This window comes from Centruroides sculpturatus, unplaced genomic scaffold, assembly GCF_000671375.1.
Source record: "Centruroides sculpturatus isolate CEXI.00-Female unplaced genomic scaffold, Cexi_2.0 scaffold67, whole genome shotgun sequence".
NCBI lineage: Eukaryota > Metazoa > Arthropoda > Arachnida > Scorpiones > Buthidae > Centruroides > Centruroides sculpturatus.
Window position 1 is genome coordinate 234,152 of NW_019384305.1, and position 18,434 is coordinate 252,585.

The 18,434-nt window shown below is 32.4% G+C and overlaps 1 protein-coding gene across 4 annotated transcripts; it reads left to right on the forward strand.

The window, feature by feature from the left end:
* The first annotated feature begins 52 nt into the window (after positions 1 to 52).
* Positions 53 to 14,346, forward strand: LOC111618684. Of its 4 annotated transcripts, none has more exons than XM_023360255.1 (4): positions 53 to 409; positions 494 to 596; positions 13,031 to 13,206; positions 13,291 to 14,311. In XM_023360255.1, the coding sequence occupies exons 1-4, from the start codon at positions 329 to 331 to the stop codon at positions 14,260 to 14,262; spliced, it is 1,332 nt and encodes a 443-aa protein (XP_023216023.1). In that variant the 5' UTR covers positions 53 to 328; the 3' UTR covers positions 14,263 to 14,311. The 4 variants fall into 4 exon arrangements, with proteins under 4 accessions (XP_023216023.1, XP_023216015.1, XP_023216032.1 ...); XM_023360264.1 differs by having other exon boundaries at positions 345 to 386; positions 13,291 to 14,346; XM_023360247.1 differs by having other exon boundaries at positions 56 to 596; positions 13,291 to 14,310.
* The last annotated feature ends 4,088 nt before the right edge of the window (positions 14,347 to 18,434 follow it).

Below are 18,434 nucleotides of genomic sequence, written 5' to 3' on the forward strand. Positions count from 1 at the left end.
TAGAAAAATGTTCATTATTACGTAAACAATCGAGTTTCCGCCGATTGAAATAACTTCCTCGACTGACGCAATCTATGAGGAAAATAAAAGAGAGAGAGAAGGGGGGAAAAGAACGATTTCGCGTTACCATGGAAACCAGTTTGTCACTTTCTCTTCAACTCGGCTGATTGGTCGAATCGTTCGTGCTCGAGATTCAAGCTGCAGGCTCGTAGGAAAGAGAAAGTTGCAGAGCCAGACCGGCTCATAGTCGATAGTCGGTCGTAATGGCGATAGGACGTGGTGTTAGAATGTGAACGAATAATACAACAATAGGAAAATAAAAAAAAAAATGAGTACGCCGTGGACGAAATGGAGTACCGAGACTGTATCACCTCGTGAATTTTTGCGTAGGTATCATTTACCACAAATAGTACGTATACACGAGAATTGTGTTCAAGGTGCTTCGCCCATACCTGCAAAACTCGATTTATCACAGCCTATATTACTCTATCAGGCTTACATGTGTAGAAAGGTTTACGCTCATAGTTTAGACAGAGATGTTAAAGCCGGTATGAAGATTGTTGAACCTTCTCTTGTCATACCCGATTCCTATCCAGGTAAGTGGTTTCCTGTGTTTCTTTTTAACTCTTATTTTCTTTTTTTTTTAAATCATTATTATAGTCTACTGGGCAATAAAAATTATACTTTATCACAGAATACTTTAATTATTTTTATGGTAAATTTTTTTTTTTAATTTTTTTTTTTTGATAAGTTTAATGTCTTATGATAATTTTTCTCCTAAGCTGATTACTTTTTTTTATTTCTTATGCAAAGTTAATATATTTATGCTATCTTATGGTAATGGTTTGGCGAATTAAATGCTATCTTGCTGAATTTTATGATGGTAATTTTGAATTTTATGCTATCTTGTGACGGTCATTTTTGAAGATAATGTTATCGTGGGGATGATAACTTTCGAAACGAGTGTTATCTTGTATATATTTTTAGCATGTATTTCTTTTTTTTTTTTTATGGTTATGGGTGGAAGTTAATGCTATTTTAAGGTACTTTACGAAGTTATCTCATGGAATTTTACGCTAACAGTTTTTGAAGTTATCTTATAAGATTTTATGGTAATAGCTTTGCAATTATCTTATGGGATTTTATGGTAATGACTTTTGAAATTTTGTATTAGAACGAGTCGCCGTTGGCTTAAAACTGATCATTTTCTTCTTTTAAACATTAAATTATTTTATTTTAGATTTTTTTTGTGTGTGTCGAAGGTACTAATTTGGGGATTTTTCGCGAATATTTCTTGCTATTGATGTCATCCGGTATTTAAAATTTCCCCGGTTATCCATACCTTCGATTCCATAAAAAAAAAAAAAAAAAAGTCCTCAATACGACCTTCTCAAGTTCCTGTTGACTTCAAATGACGTCTTAATAAGGTAATTCCCCACCCCCTCCATTGGAAATTTTTCAATTGAAATATTGTACGAAAAATGCTAATAAATTTCATATTTCGTCGCTATTTTTTCGAAATGAAATATGGAATGACCACACCTTCCGTTTTTCGACCTTTCCAAGGACACCTTTCGAAAAGGTCACGGTGTTAAAATACGTTACGCCCAGGAATCAAAGGTCAACTGTGGGACGTGAATCACGTATAGAATGATGTATCGGACCTAACAGTAAACTCGATTTCCGAACGGAAACTTTCATCATCTCAAGAAAATTGGGTCAAAATATAAATAGCCCAATTAAAAATAGCCCAAGTTTCTTTTTGCCTTGATATTAACAATTTAATAACCTCCCCCCAAAAGGAAGCGTAATAGATTTACGTACGTCTATACGAAAAAACGCGATTGCTTAGAACAATTGTCATCGTTGGAGAGAGAGGATTTAATACGAGTGTGAGAATGAGGAAGCAAATTCGACCACACCTCTACTTTAGCAAAAATGACGTCAGAAATGATTTTTTTTTTCTTCTCTCTTTCTCTCTCAACTCTAGTTACAGTCGAGGGCGCTAACCTTTATAACAGCTCATCGTCTGTCCTTAGCAGACAGGTTTCCGACCCCCGTTCTAAATCTGGTCTTGGCACGAGAAAAAAAATTGCCCTCCTACGGAATGCCTACTGATCTACTGGCAAATGAACATCAAGGTGACTTCAATGTCTCTTTACGTGTTTCTGACCAAAGATAACATATTTTTACAAACCACAAGTTATATCATCGGATCCTGCACGTAGTCTAGCGGTCTGCCAAATATACACATAGCTACAGAACATTAAGATAATTAATTACCCTGTATAAAAATTGATTTTTATAAGTGAATTTTACAAGAAATCAATCCGTCATTTAGTAAATTTCCTGGAGAAAAATCCCGTTTTTTTTGGGGGGGATGTATCTTTAATAAGGAAACATTTAACCGGGCATACGAGTTTAGAAATTCAAGAAATGGAACAAAGGTTTTAACAGATATTTAGGAAAGGAAGCGTAGCCGACATACTTGGACAATCAGGAAAGTGTAAACATCAAGCGTTAAATAGTTAAAAGTTTAGTCCTACATAACATGCGAGTCGGAACGAATAGAATATATGATATCATCCAACCTTTCTCCTTAATAACCATCACGTTCTCGGATTGATTTAAGGTGATTAGTAAGCATACACACGTACATAAAACAAAGATAAGAAAATAAATCACGTTTAAAATTGATTGTCGCTTTGTTGATGCATCACAATTTGTTTTAATAAATCAATCTTCATCCATTTAAATCTTTTTCTCTCTCCTCCTCCTCCTTTTCTTCCTCCTCCTCCGATGCCAGTTAATTAATGTGTATCATCAATAGAGGGTTACTTAACGGTAAACTTTATTAAAACTTTGAATTTTTTTTTTCTCTCTTTTTCTCGACGAAATAAAAGAAAATTTGACGGTAGATAATTAAGAACCGTTATTAATTATAATGGACAAACAAAATGGTAGCTTACACTTGACCAAATATGGATTTTTCTTTTCTTCGTACGAGCGACATTGCTGCGGTTTTTTTTTAATTTTTATTTTTATTTTTCCAGCATTTAATTTACTCGTTTGTCATTTTTGTACTGTGATGTGTACTAATTAAATATTCAGCAAAATAAGAAAAGACTTTGAAAAATAATTTGCTAGTTATGGAGTGAAGAAAGGCATTCTTCAAATTTCTCTCTTAATTTCTTTTTTCTTTGTTTAATATTCTAAAACAAAGAGAAGATTCTTTTTAGGGAAAACGCGAGCAGTAAGTGTCAAGGACGAATTTTTAAAGTAAATCCCCCGAAGGAATCAGAAGAAACAGAATAAAAATACAAAAAATAAAGTCTTTTATAAAGTAAAAACAATGGTTAAACTGACCGACTCGCAGAAGAGGACGGGACATTAAACTACTAATTTTTACAGCGTGCTTCCTCCCTTCACTGAAAATAGTGGTAATTATTGTGCTTCCGAGAGCGTTTTAAAGAAACACCGACAATTTAACGGCATCGTCCAGACGTTACAGATTTTTGTACGCTACAATAAGCTCGAACTGTTACATTTCGAGTGAAAATGGAATTATCTGGAGAAACGGGAACTTTGTTTAAAGGGAAAATGCACGTTTTTATCGTATGCAAAGTAAGCGAGTCGATTATATTTAGGAGAATTAAGGAACAGACGGAAATACCGTATGACACACGTGACCCACATCAACTTGTCTATGTATAGTTTCTATTGGAATGCACTGATTTCATTCGAAGTAGCCGCAATAAATATTTAAATAATGATCCTAGTGTAAGAATTAGGTTAAGTATGATGTCCTTCAATTGAATTAACGATAAAATGTAATCAATTTTACAGTTACTTCTGCAAGAAAAGTGACGTCTTTTAAGTTTTCTCGTATATAAAACAATGTTACATTGTTAAAACTGTTACGAGACTTCGCAAGCATCTCTATCATATTAAACTATTTTTTAAAAAAAATGCCTCCTGTAAAAATGCCCATGCGCCATTATTACTCTTAGAGGCATCTCATAATGTTCATCTTATATGTATACACTAATTATATAATTGGAAATGATATAGGAAAATGCCTCACTCGTAAAAGTAATTAAATGATTCAATAGAAACGAGTCATTCGACAGAAATGCTAGCATGACCTATAAAATTCATAATCTATATAACGTATCGTCATATATAATCTAAATTGTGTAGGCTTTTCTGAGAATTACAATAACCTATACGCGCTCGATAACACAGATATAGATCAAGGTAAATTCGTAAGATTATATCCAAAATTAGAAATAAAATAGTATAAAATTCTACACAGAAGAGTGGACATATTTGCCACGACGAGTCGTCTACCCCCCTCACTCACTCAATGGTAGAAAACGTAAATAATTTATAAACTCTTACATTATATTTACATTTAGAAAATCCGGTAAGAGAACATTCTACTTTTATAAATAAACGAGGAACAAAAATATAAAAAAAAAGATGGCGAAATCAAACGTTGTATCTTTCACCTTGGGTAAAACTGTGTAAGATGGGTAAAGATAACGTTATAAGGCATTAATACCTTATCGGATATATCGATCGAAGACGGGTTTCTTATCCTATTTGCAAAATTATCGAATAAAAATAAGAGGAAAAAAAAGAAAGGATGACGGAAAGAAACCATAAATCTAACGATAACTAAATTGTTCGTACCTTTTTTTTTTTTTTTAACCTTCTGTTCGTTTGTTTTAGATTATAGTATTTGGTATATCTGCACCAACCATCTGTTGATGCCCGAGGACACAATGCCAGAAGGAGTAGGATTGACTGTGAGTTACACAATTCCATTATATTCTCGACGAAGACAGACAATTATTCTTTTCTGATCCCTCTAAAGCTACTGAACCGGAATTGCATTGATTAGCCGATTTATTAAAGAGATTTCGCTCTCTTCAAAAGGGATTATTTCATAAAAATCTTACTTAATTTGATGACGAGATTCCACTCCAACAAAAAAAAAATATATATATAATAAATAAATAAATAAAAATGATAGAATCTGAAATGTAATTTCCTTCCCTTCACTTCAAATAGAGCTGTTTACGTGCTTAGTAAAGTATAAATTTAAAGAGATTTAGAAATAAATAATAATAAATTTAAGATCTTTCACCTTATAATAATAATTATTATTATTTAATACACGATTTTATTTTTTTTTTATTATTATTAATTTCTGTGTGAAGTTCAACGAAACGGAACTTAACAGTTATGAAATGGGCGCATCGTAGGGAACTTCTTGTGTGAAATTAGAATTTAGCAAACAAGTTTCGCAAAATTACACTTAAAAATAATAATAATAATAAAGATATTTTTAAGCTGTAACTATTGCAAAATTATTTAAATAATATCCTGTTTAGTAACAGTTTTAAGGGGTCGAAAATTATTTTATACTTGAGTTACGTCACAATAGAAACAACCTTATTAATGGGGCAAAAAAAAAGGTATCAAATTCATAATTAAGTTTAACGAACGGTTAATGAATAATTATAATTACGATTAATTATAATTAAGTAAAAAAAAAATTAAGTACGAGAGACTTAAATAAGGTCAACCCACGCTCTTTTTTTTTTTCTGTTAAGGTTTTTAGGGATTCGAAAACAATAAAGTGTAAAATAGAATATTGTTAAAAACTTCGTTGAATAAACTAATTTTTATATATTTTAGATATGTAAGTAGTCTTCATGTGGAGTAATGATCTTCCTTAGATTAGCCTTAGGATGTAATTTAACTTGTCATTATTACATACGTTGAAGTTTATTAAAAAAGAAAAAGAAAGAAAAAAATTACGATTATTTATGTATTTTTTTTAATTTCGAAAAATTTCTTTTTTTTTTTTTTGTTATAATGTTATCTCGAAAAATGTATATAATTATTATTATAATTTTATATCGTAATTAAAATTTATAATAATTTAATATTAAAAAATTTTTGCTTTTAATAAGGAATTGTGAAGGATTTTTTTTAATTATAATGTTATTAGGGATTTTAAGGGATTTTGTTACGAAAATATAAGGGAAATTTCGGTAGGAAAATGTAAGGGATTTAAGAACCTTATTATAAAACTATAAGGGAAATTTCAGTAGGAAAGTGTAAGGGATTTAAGGGACCTTATTATAAAACTATAAGGGAAATTTCAGTAGGAAAGTGTAAGGGATTTAAGGACCTTATTATAAAACTATGAGGGAAATTTCAGTAGGAAAATGTAAGGGATTTAAGGACTTTATTATAAAACTATAAGGGAAATTTCAGTAAAAAAAAATGTGAGAAATTTTAAGAGATTATAAGGGATTATGAAAAATTTTATTATAATAACAAATATTACGATAATAAAAGTTTATATTTTATTACAAAATTTTTCTTAAAAGAATGCGTGTTAACACATAACAAAATATATTATTTATTTTATTTTTTGACATAGGTTTAAGTATGAAAACATTTAAAAAGAAAACAATAACGTAATAAAATGTAAATCCCGTAAAAGTGCAACAACTTAAATCACCGGTCGACGAATTTTTACGCTTTCTTTTTTTTAAATTTAAAGCTCAAGTATTGTGGAAAAACACAACGAACTTTTCAAACCGTTGAAAGTTCAAAAAGTTTTACGACCTTGGAATGAAAACTCGTTATTTTTAGATACTACGAAAAATATTTACAAGAGAACGTGAAGAATCATCCATGCCGAAACATTTCCCTCTTATTAACGGTAATAATATTATTAATGAAACTAGTGTTCACGAGTGAAAAATTTCATAGACAATTTATGATGTAGGGCGAATATTTTTATGATTCATTCGCGTGCTTATTTATTATACAAATTGAAGGAAAATTTGTAAATCTCCGTATAAAACGACTGCCCTTTAAAAGAACAATAAAGGGAGAAAAAGAGAGTAAGCTTTAGAAGAATTGACATTCGGTAAATTAATACCTTAGTTGAAGGTAAAAGTATAGAACTACTAGTGACCCATACCACAAAACTAGTTCCAGTTGTCGCCATGGTTTGACATAGTTATAAATCATCAACTGTAACTTGCCTTTTACGATCGTACTGGTAAGATTTTTATGTGGAAAAATTGATTCGTTTCTGATAATTAATGTCTCTTAATAGAAGGGTAATTTCTCCCCCTTATTTTTTTAAATGAAAATTTAATTTTTCTTCCTATCGAGTTTCGGATTAAAGGGTAGGCGAGTAAATGGTAATTAAATGGGCGTCATTCGAAACAGTTAATGAACTGTTGGCTTGGTATTTATCGTGATATCAAACAGAGTCGAATTCCGCTTCTCTAAAACACCATCTTTATCTCTGTAATGTTATTTAAGACCAGGTGGAATTCTAGGAAATTTATTTTTATTTCTATTGCTGCACCTTTAACGTTCCTCGAAAGTATACCTGGAAAAGAGTGGAGGAAAAAAAAAATTGAATAAACAAAAGAAAATCATTGCCTTAATGCTTGCCGTTATGGGCGTTAGATGAGTAATTGTATTATCAGAATCGACCTAGAAAAAATTCCGACCTAGACCCAACTGAGTTATGTTTATTAATGTGTCAGTAGTTTAAAAAATTTATTTATTTAACTTATAAAATTACCATATTTTTACTGAGATGACAGGATTTATAATCCAAATATTTGATTTATCCAGGGATGTATTGATAAACCGATACTACTATTATGGAGGGAATTACATTGTTTTTAATCATAGCGATTAAAATTATTATAATTTAAATTAACTCGTACTTTAGATAACTCTACTTGGATCACAAGTGTCAAGCTAATCATTGCTAACAATTAATCAGGATTTAAAGCAAATGTCACGTCGAACCAATGACTTATACTTGGCTGGAAACTGATAGAAACTATTCCAAACAATAATTTATTATTATTATTATTATTATTATTATTGTATAAAAACGAAACTTTCTAAAGACATAAACATAAATTCCAGTCAAGCAAAATGAGTCACGGAATAAAGAAGTATTAAAACAATAGCATCCATGACACAGTAAACGGTAGCTGATCGTCCTTCGACGAAGAAAACAAGATTTTTGTGGATGAATAATAAAATTTCATTCCGAATGAATGGCAATTAACACGCTCTGTTAACTGTAAAAAAATAATAAATTAAATAAATAAATAAACGAGGAAATTCGGATTTGTCTAAACCCCGAAAGGACAATTCTTTTCGTACAATTAAACCATTCTATTCATTGTTACATCCTTTATTTCAATAGCGAAAGTGAAAGATTCGAAATACCCGAATTGTCCAAATGTTAATTTTAAATCATTCATTCATTATTAACATAATTAATAACGATGGAGAAGGTTAACATCTTGTTCTGTCGAAGGTTCAGTCTGCAGAGAGAAATAAGATATATTCTAAGAAACAGAAGGGGGAAGGAAGAATGAGTTCGTTGCCTGCCTGCTTATAATAAATGACCGTAAGAGAAAAAGGATGCTTCTAAAATATTGTGAGGTCATACATTTATTGCTAGACGTAGCTATTAAAGAGATCCCATTGAGATATGACCAGCGGTGGCGGGAGGTTTTTACATATCATTAAACTTCTTACAATTTATGAAAAATAAATAACTTCACCATTTTGCCCGGTTTTCTTATAAAGAAAAAAGTAATATGGAACGGTTTTGTAGAGATTCGAAAAACCGAAATTTCGGATAGATTTCCCGTTTACTTACAACACACAATTAAGTTGTTTAATATCGATTTACAATCGAAAGTCGTTAAGTACTTCGATCCGTTCATTGTTCTCTACTGGAAAAATCGATACTTTGATTATGGATTCCGCTATAGAGTTAGAAGTTGAATGTCCGCCTTAAATTATGCTGTGTGCGCGGTTAATCCCATCCGTCATTAGTTAAATCGGTATGATCGGCTCGGTTGTCCTTCAATTATTTCCGTAGAAATCGGCCGGAAATCGATAGTCGGGAAAGTAGGAAGTCGTAATGTTCGCACGATTTCCAGGTTCCGGATTCTTCGACGTTCGATTAAATCAGTTAAAGAAATCATTCATATAGGTGGCATCTTTACGCCGTATAAGGTCGTAGACCGATCTTTTGACACATCCACCCCCGCCTTAACGTTTTACAATCGAGACCCGCTCTACGCTTTACCTGTTTATAACGCGTGCCACTAACTTTGTAGCACTTCCTAAAACATATTTTTCATCTCTTTTAACATAAACTTTTATATATATCCTTCATTCTATTAATTATACGTATAATAAGTGAGTTTATACACCTTCCCCCTCCTCTTCTCCAATCGAATAAAATGTCTACTTGCTAGTAACTTTAATATTTTATTAAAATTAATATNGAGAGAGGATTTAATACGAGTGTGAGAATGAGGAAGCAAATTCGACCACACCTCTACTTTAGCAAAAATGACGTCAGAAATGATTTTTTTTTTCTTCTCTTTCTCTCTCAACTCTAGTTACAGTCGAGGGCGCTAACCTTTATAACAGCTCATCGTCTGTCCTTAGCAGACAGGTTTCCGACCCCCGTTCTAAATCTAGTCTTGGCACGAGAAAAAAAATTGCCCTCCTACGGAATGCCTACTGATCTACTGGCAAATGAACATCAAGGTGACTTCAATGTCTCTTTACGTGTTTCTGACCAAAGATAACATATTTTTACAAACCACAAGTTATATCATCGGATCCTGCACGTAGTCTAGCGGTCTGCCAAATATACACATAGCTACAGAACATTAAGATAATTAATTACCCTGTATAAAAATTGATTTTTATAAGTGAATTTTACAAGAAATCAATCCGTCATTTAGTAAATTTCCTGGAGAAAAATCCCGTTTTTTTTGGGGGGGATGTATCTTTAATAAGGAAACATTTAACCGGGCATACGAGTTTAGAAATTCAAGAAATGGAACAAAGGTTTTAACAGATATTTAGGAAAGGAAGCGTAGCCGACATACTTGGACAATCAGGAAAGTGTAAACATCAAGCGTTAAATAGTTAAAAGTTTAGTCCTACATAACATGCGAGTCGGAACGAATAGAATATATGATATCATCCAACCTTTCTCCTTAATAACCATCACGTTCTCGGATTGATTTAAGGTGATTAGTAAGCATACACACGTACATAAAACAAAGATAAGAAAATAAATCACGTTTAAAATTGATTGTCGCTTTGTTGATGCATCACAATTTGTTTTAATAAATCAATCTTCATCCATTTAAATCTTTTTCTCTCTCCTCCTCCTCCTTTTCTTCCTCCTCCTCCGATGCCAGTTAATTAATGTGTATCATCAATAGAGGGTTACTTAACGGTAAACTTTATTAAAACTTTGAATTTTTTTTTTCTCTCTTTTTCTCGACGAAATAAAAGAAAATTTGACGGTAGATATCTAATCAAAACATTATTGGAATGTCTTGATTAATCTATTATTATTATTATTATTATTTATAAATTTTCCTTGCATAAATTTTCATATTTTAATAAACAAATTTTAGCTTTTTGTTTATGCAAGAAGTGATTAAAAGTTTAATTATTAAAAATATGTTGCTTTTATTAAGAAGTGACTTCATTGATACGCTTGCATTTGTAAATATTTAAATTTCACGTTGGGGTTGGTTTGGTTTTTCTGCGGATGAATTTAATTATTACAAGCCCTAAAGTGTTTTATGATCAGGTGTATTTTTTTGGTCAGGGTTTATCGAGATGAATCGATCTGTCAGGCGTGGATACTCGAGAGTAAAAAAAAAAAAGGGCTGAGAAGCACTCGAAGATAAAGGAATTTCGTGTGTTAACCAGGTGTTTATTCCAGTTGTTTGGCCGTATTATTACGTACGAAAGAACCATCAGTTTACATCATCAGACGTCGTTGTTAATAGTAGCAAACTATCTGATATCGAAATGGAAAGAACTGTGTTTAGCAAACTCTAACTGCTATTTTACCAGAATAAAACAAAAGAAAAAAAAAATTACATCTCGTGATTTTTCTTGGGATTTTTTAAATAATAATATAGGCCCGTCACCTCCCACCCTATCGGCTCGTGTTGTCCTTATCTCGTCTCGGACGTGTAATCACCGAGTCCTCCTACGTGGCAATACAACAACAACGCTGGCAATGTGCGATGGTTGTATTCTTTTTGTACTCGGGCTGACACCAGAAAGAGATATATAATTATACCCGAGTCTCGCCATAGGTCAGTGACATTGACCGTAAGAAAATCCCATGAGAGGCGTGACAGAAACGTCATTGACACGTGACAACGGGAGGTGTATTACCCGCTCGCCACCAAACAATTGTATGAAACAATGAGTTCAGTGTACTGTTGGCCAGATCAAAATTCTTCTTGTAAAAGATATAAAAGGAATCCATATTTAAGAATTTTTGTTTCGAATTCTAGAACAATGAAAACAAGATTTTCTTGCCCTAATATGCAAAAACGTAATTCATTATTTACTCGTAATTACATAAACTATTATGCTTCATGAATAATAATTTTTATATTAATAAAATCTGTAAGAAAAGTACAAAAACTCACTTCTTCCACTAGGAAATTTTCGTTTGCATTCTTCAAAAATTACTTCTTTTTTTCCAAGGGTTGCATGCGTTTAAGAGCTTCATTTTGTGAAAGGAACAAACAAAAAAAAAGTGCTAAGCGTTTTGTATTCCCGGAAGTTTTCGGTCGGGGTGCGGTATACTCATCACGAAAGTAAAATGAAAGCTCGTGACAAGTGTTTACAACAACGTGAGGGACACCGTTTAACAACCCATTGTTTCTTTCCGTATGACGTAACGATGTTTATGACCCGAAGAGGAAGGAACTTTCACTACTACCTTGTAAAATATAAATTCTTTCTCGGCTCGTTTTGTTAGAAGTAAAGACAAATTTAATATAAACTTGGTAAACTGTTAACGACCTTAGAAATCCGGTAGAGAAGATTCCATAGCTCAGTAAGATGGAACCAGAATGGAAGCAGGTCGTAAAAATTTCTCTTGGCAGTTACAAGAGAATGGAACAATAGCAGCCTAGAAATTAACTTCTTGTTCGTGTAAAGTGCCCAACGGGTTATTAGCGAATTTTTGGTTAATCGTTTTCATTTTTTCACCACATCTCGTCACGTTTTTTTTTTTTAAAAAAAAGATACCATTACGCGTGCCACTCATACCGCGCCTCGTTGGTGCCCGAGCCTCACATGAGGATAAGGGTGAACGACTTCCCTTCTACTCCTCAACATCCCTCGATTCCCTGTATAATAAATTTCGAGAAAACGTTAAAAAACGGGATATAAGAACTGAGTGAGATGGCGCCGCTATCGAAGCTTTCAATTGTATGAAAGACTTAGAAAACGGGAATTGTTTAGCGGATACAAACACAATGCGAGATAATGGGAGTAATTGTTTTGGTATTAAATCAAAATTGACTCAATCGAGATATATAATTGATTGATAAAGCTTAGATTAAAACAGGAAAGATCCACGTGTTGATGAAAAAAAAAAAGCTAGCGAAGCGAGTAATTTTTAAGTGAGATGCTATCTGCCAATTAGATTGCCTATTAATAAAAGAATAGGAGGAGGGAGAAAAAAAGAAAATTCATGTTATATAACAATGAGCTTATTCCGCCCCTTTATCAATGGCAACGAACCTAAAGGTCGGTGAACACAAACAAAAAGAGGGTGAAGTATATTTTAGGTTGATTGATGAAGACTTATTCGATCAATGCAAACTGTTAACTTCGAGCTACCGTATAAAAAAAGAAATTAAATAAAATTAGAAAAAAGAAATTCAACTGATCTAGCGTGGAACTGGTACGCGATCACTTCCCAATCAAACCGTTTTTTTTTTATTTTTTGAATTTTAATTTTTTTTCCTTCATTATTTTTTAGAAGCGGAATTAATTCTTCTTAAGAAACTTTATCATTTCCTTAGTAAATTTGCGAATAAAAAGTATAATTTTGTAGTCTATTTTAAGGAAACTGAAAGTAATTAAACTGGTTTTAATGCTATAGGGTGGATAGCTACCGTAACGGATGATGGACACACGGCTGGCTACTTTTCGACTGTGGAGCAGGTGGCGAGATCTGAAATACCATACTTTCTTTTAAGAGAAAATATCGTCGCTTACAAATTAGTAGAAACGCCCTCGCATAGACATGGGAAGAAAAGCGTTTACGAAAAAACTAGTGTAAGTACGATTGTAATATGTGTATAAACACATATTTTCCGGAAAAAAAATGGATTGTTTATAATTGTATACTTTTCGTTTTAGGTGATGTCTGGTCAGGTACTTCAATTTCTAGGTGTATACGAAGATACCAGCGTCAGATCGGCCGCTTCCAGCAGGATACATACCAGATATGCCAGGTGTTTCTCTCCTCGTGAAGGCATTATTTATCTTCCGTTCCTTACCTGTGGCAAATTCTACGCCGTAGCCAAACAGGGCACTCACTCAGTGAATCATGTCTTTATGGTATCTAATCTTTTAAGGTCTAAGACACTAAAACTGCCTGCAACAGTTAGAATCGTTTCGGGTAGTAGACCCGAAGTGCCTTATCATTTTACTGGTTTTCTCAGACTCGAAGAAATAATTGAGCAACACGTTATCTTGGGATGTACCTTCAGAGGCAAGAAACCCGTACTGTTGGAGATCGACGTAGATTCGGATTTCAATTTCCGTCGATCTATCGACGACCTTCATTATAGGCAAACTAAACATTTTGGTCGAATGCTTCAGTATTGTCTTGACGAAGGTGAACGGTGGAGAAGGCAGATAAAAGTGGCTTATCACGTAGTGCCTCAAACGCCTAAAGAAAAGCGTTGGAAATCTTCCGTGGGTAGCAATTCCAGTAGAGGAGGAAAGCTACCTCCTCTTCCAATTCCCAAGACTTGTATCACTACCAATTTTGATGATAGCGATTCGGCTATGAGATCGAATACTATCAATTCCGTTTCTTCTAAGGGTTCTTCTTTCACTTCAAAATCTAGTAATTTCTTTAGTCGCTTTTGGAATTTGCATAGACCAAAGTTTACCGTTTCCAGTAGAAAAAAATGTGATTTTTCGGCCACGGAAAGTGTCAGCGAATTCTCTTATTGTGGTCATTTGTACGAAAGTGTTCCCAACCAGAGTGACAACAGAATGCAACAAGATGTTTGCTTCCATCTTACTCGTGATGGCGGAGATGACGGTTACGGAACTGGTCAGCTGGATGGTGACGATTCGACTTATGATTCAGTTAATTAAACAAGAAATTTAGCTTTGTGTCGTGGAAAATTATGTGTTTTTCTAAATACATTTGTGTGTTTTTTTTTTTATATTTAAAAGTATTAAAAAAGTTATTAAAATATCGTGGCATAATCTTCAATTTATCTATATTAAAAACGGAAAATAATAACCTGAAACATTATAAAGTATATAAAAATAATCAAAAGTCACTTGTTAGATGGCAAATGATTTTAATGATTTCCTTCAAGGAATTTTAGTACACCTGCCAAAGTTTTAGATACCCCTTATGCATCTTAATAATGATTTTATCATAAATTTACATGCACGTATTGTCAGTAGTTTTAGTTTTATTTGTCTTCAAGTCTATAAAAGTCTACACTATAGTTCACTCCAGGGTAATTTCAAGTTGTTTAATTCATTTAAAGAAGTACTATACATTTTAAAACCTTGACAGGGCAAGGTAAGTCTGTCGGACTCCCACTGACCTTGTGAGGTAAATACACAAAAAAGGTGACATTAAAATTATAATTAAGATTTTTTACTTCTTTTCAGTTACATTTATACAAAAAATTAACAATAATTTCTTTTAAATCGAAGAAAAATTGTTTCATGGTAACATCAGTTTGAAGAATAAAAAAGAAATATCAAAGCATTCTTCAACAGGATTTTCTTTTACTTTTAAGGCCTTGAAATGCTTTCAAGAAATTTTTAATTATTGCATTAATAATTACAATTCTATTCGAAAATTAAATCATTATTTTGTAATTTCGTATTGTTTAAATTTAATATTTACAACTTGAAATTCAAACTTGTTTTTATTTAATTTATTATTAAATTAAATACATTGCCGAAATTATAATAGGTAAATTATTAAGCATTTATCGATGTATTTGAATCCTAAAGGTAATTTTCTCTTTACAAATTGATCGACATTGCTCTTATTATTCTAATTGTTTTCTTTATAATAGAGATACTTTCAAGAATTTCAAGGCTTTAATCGTCAATCCTTGAAGAATAATCAATATTTTAAAATTTAAATTAATAATTTTAAAAGAATTATTTCATTTATATTTCGAGAAAAAAAAATTAAAAAAAAAAAAAAAAAATAAAATCCAACAAGAAAATTTTATATGTTTTACATATGTTTTGTCTTCTTTAAATTCAAAAGATAAAAACTTTCTTGCAGCTTTTAGAAGTTTTTGGAACTTCTTTAAACAGATTAATTAAATAAAGTTGATTAAGTGAAAATTTTGATAACNAATTTGCTTTCTTTTTTTAAAAAAAAAATCATAAAATAAAATAATTATTTTGTATTTTTATTTTTATACAAACTGCATATAGAATATTAGTTTTATTTTATTTTATTGTCGCGTCATTCATGTGTTATCTTCCAGAGGGCACTGCTCTCTCGAGTGCAACATTCTTTAGTGGACGTCTCTTCCATGAAACGTTCAATTCATAAAAATGATATTAAAATCTAGCGATTCATATCACACATCATATAATAAATAACAATTACGTACGATATGTAATAATAGGGTATTCGTTTCACTCTTCTATGTTTTGTCACAGTAGTGAATTATATTTTTGATGTTGAAATAATGTATATGACAAAAAAATAATAATAATAATTAAATTTTAAAACGTTATTTTAAATATTAGAATTAAATTTTGGCATGAAAAAACAATGTCAAAATTTCTTTCTTCCATACGACAGAAAAATTAAAAATAATTTGCGACCGGATGACCAGGCGGTTACGACTCTGGTGAGTCCGGGTTCGAATCCGGCAGGCAAAAACCCAAAACGAGCAGTCTGTTCCGGATATGTTGGTCTATGTCCGTCACCACCCGATTACTCCAAGGCTGTAGGAAGGGGTAAATGTCCGGCAATAAGGAAAGAGCGGCTGTCGTATTAAGTGGGTTATAAGGATTAATCCGTAAACTATTGCTTTCCTCTTTCTCCTTCCCTTCCCGCTATGGAAAAGTCTATTGGTTGGTCTGATAATATTAACGCTAGCTGGACGATTTGAAATTGCAATTGTATCCGTAACGTTGGCAAAAAGTTCGGGCATGGCCAAATCTTTGATGGATTGGGGAAATCCCTCCAGTGCCCAGTTACTAATAATAAAATTTCTTCCGTAACTTTAATTAATGAAAATTTAAAAGTGTATACGAAAAGTTTACCATTTCCTAAACTTAAATAAATTTACTAGAAAATTTCTGTTTGAGTTAAAAAGTAAACTAATCTAAACAATTTCTACATTTACTAGTTGGTTGATTTTATATGTGGAAGCAGCGTGTAAAAACCAGTTTTCATTTTATCATTACGGGCCTGATTTACCAAAGAATCGAATAACATGAATGTGAATGGAAAACGACATTCCGACTAGAGTTACTCGTGTGGATCCAAATCCATTTCGAACCCGTTTCGTTTACGATTGTAATGCGACATTTTATCACTCGATCATCTCGTGCATTAATTAACCAATACAATACAATCTTTTCTTATTATGGGACTATTAATCTCTTATAATAGTCTAAGATTTTCAAGCTCCAATAAACACTGTTTTACTTTCCCGCTTATTGTAATTTTTGATCTTCCGGGAGTTTGAAAATCTCGATGTTTTGAGACACCCTGAATCCAAAAAAGTGAAAAAAGAAAAAAAATTCCATGTATATGTTTGTTAGTGTCTATTTCGTTTCTTAATTACANTATGATACGTGACCCCCTCGACCTTTAACCACCAAAATTTAATAGCATCAATGCATTACAGTAGACCCCCTATAACACTGTAGATAATTCCGTGTTATATGAATTCCATGTTGTACGAATCACTTAGATTTTACAAATACGTGAGCCGTTCACAGCCCGGCACACGTATTTGTAAAATCTAAGTGATTCGTACAACATGGAATTCATATAACACGGAATTATCTACAGTGTTATAGGGGGTCTACTGTAATGCATTGATGCTATTAAATTTTGGTGGTTAAAGGTCGAGGGGGTCACGTATCATATCTCGGGTGGGGTCGAACTTAATGAAAATTTTACGTTATTAGCATTTACAATATTTTTAAAAACTTATCTCTACCCTCAAAAATTACGCGTTTTTTTTGTATTTTTATAATAATTAATAATATAAAAGTTATTTTTTAATATCCCATAACAGATGGCGCCACACAAAATTTTAACTATGAGCTATTGTCAGTGTTTTTAAAACTTAAAAAATGGCGTCACTTTTGCCATTTTGAAAGCGGAATGATAAAAATTAGACCAATAGGAAGGCCGTTTGGCAATGTCGTCATAAAGATCACGTGGGATGATGGCATTCGAAATATAAAAAACTTTATTTATATACTAATACGCTAATATATTTCATTTATACGCTATATTACTATCGGATTTAAATATTAATGTCAAATAGACTTACTTACCGCGTAAACTATTCTGAATGGCGTAATGGTAATTCAGTTACGAAAGTATTCGATATTCCCCACTTTCAACGATTTAGAATATTTTTCCTATCCAAATTCTTCGTTTCTGAGCTTTTTCATTTGCGATATGATGATAAGCAAACTTAGAAAGTTTGATATTACAAACCTATCCCGGCAGACGCCATTTTCGACTACTGGCACGTGGCCTACCTACTGTAGTAGCTGTTTATATTTACGGCTGGCAGATGGCGCGCGTTTCAATTTGCCCACATTCAATTCCGAGTCCCCGAGCAAGGGTCTGACGTCACGGCGTGTTTCAAAGTTGCCGATTTTCGGCAACTCTGATTCGTGTATATATTAAAATATTAATGAGTTTATGACGTTAATTAATGGTGCACGAGAATAATTCGTCACTGAGTTGAACGCTGATTTTATATTAGTAATTACGTAATGTTACACGAAATACTAGAGTAAGGATTAAGCATTATGTAATAAAAATAGTATGTGTTTCTTCAACGGGGGCGATATCGCCCCCATGTGGGCGTTTTTCCATGTTGAGGGGGGCGATTAGTAACAATTTATATTTTGGGGGGCAAAAACAATTTTCTGGGCGATATAGTAAAACATTATATTAAGAATAATTAGATATTTTATTCGTTATATCGTACAACTAGCAGACCCCGCCACGCCTTGTTGTGGCTCAAAATGTATCTATTATAAATGTATAACACTTCCCCCGTGGGTGGCTACCGTTC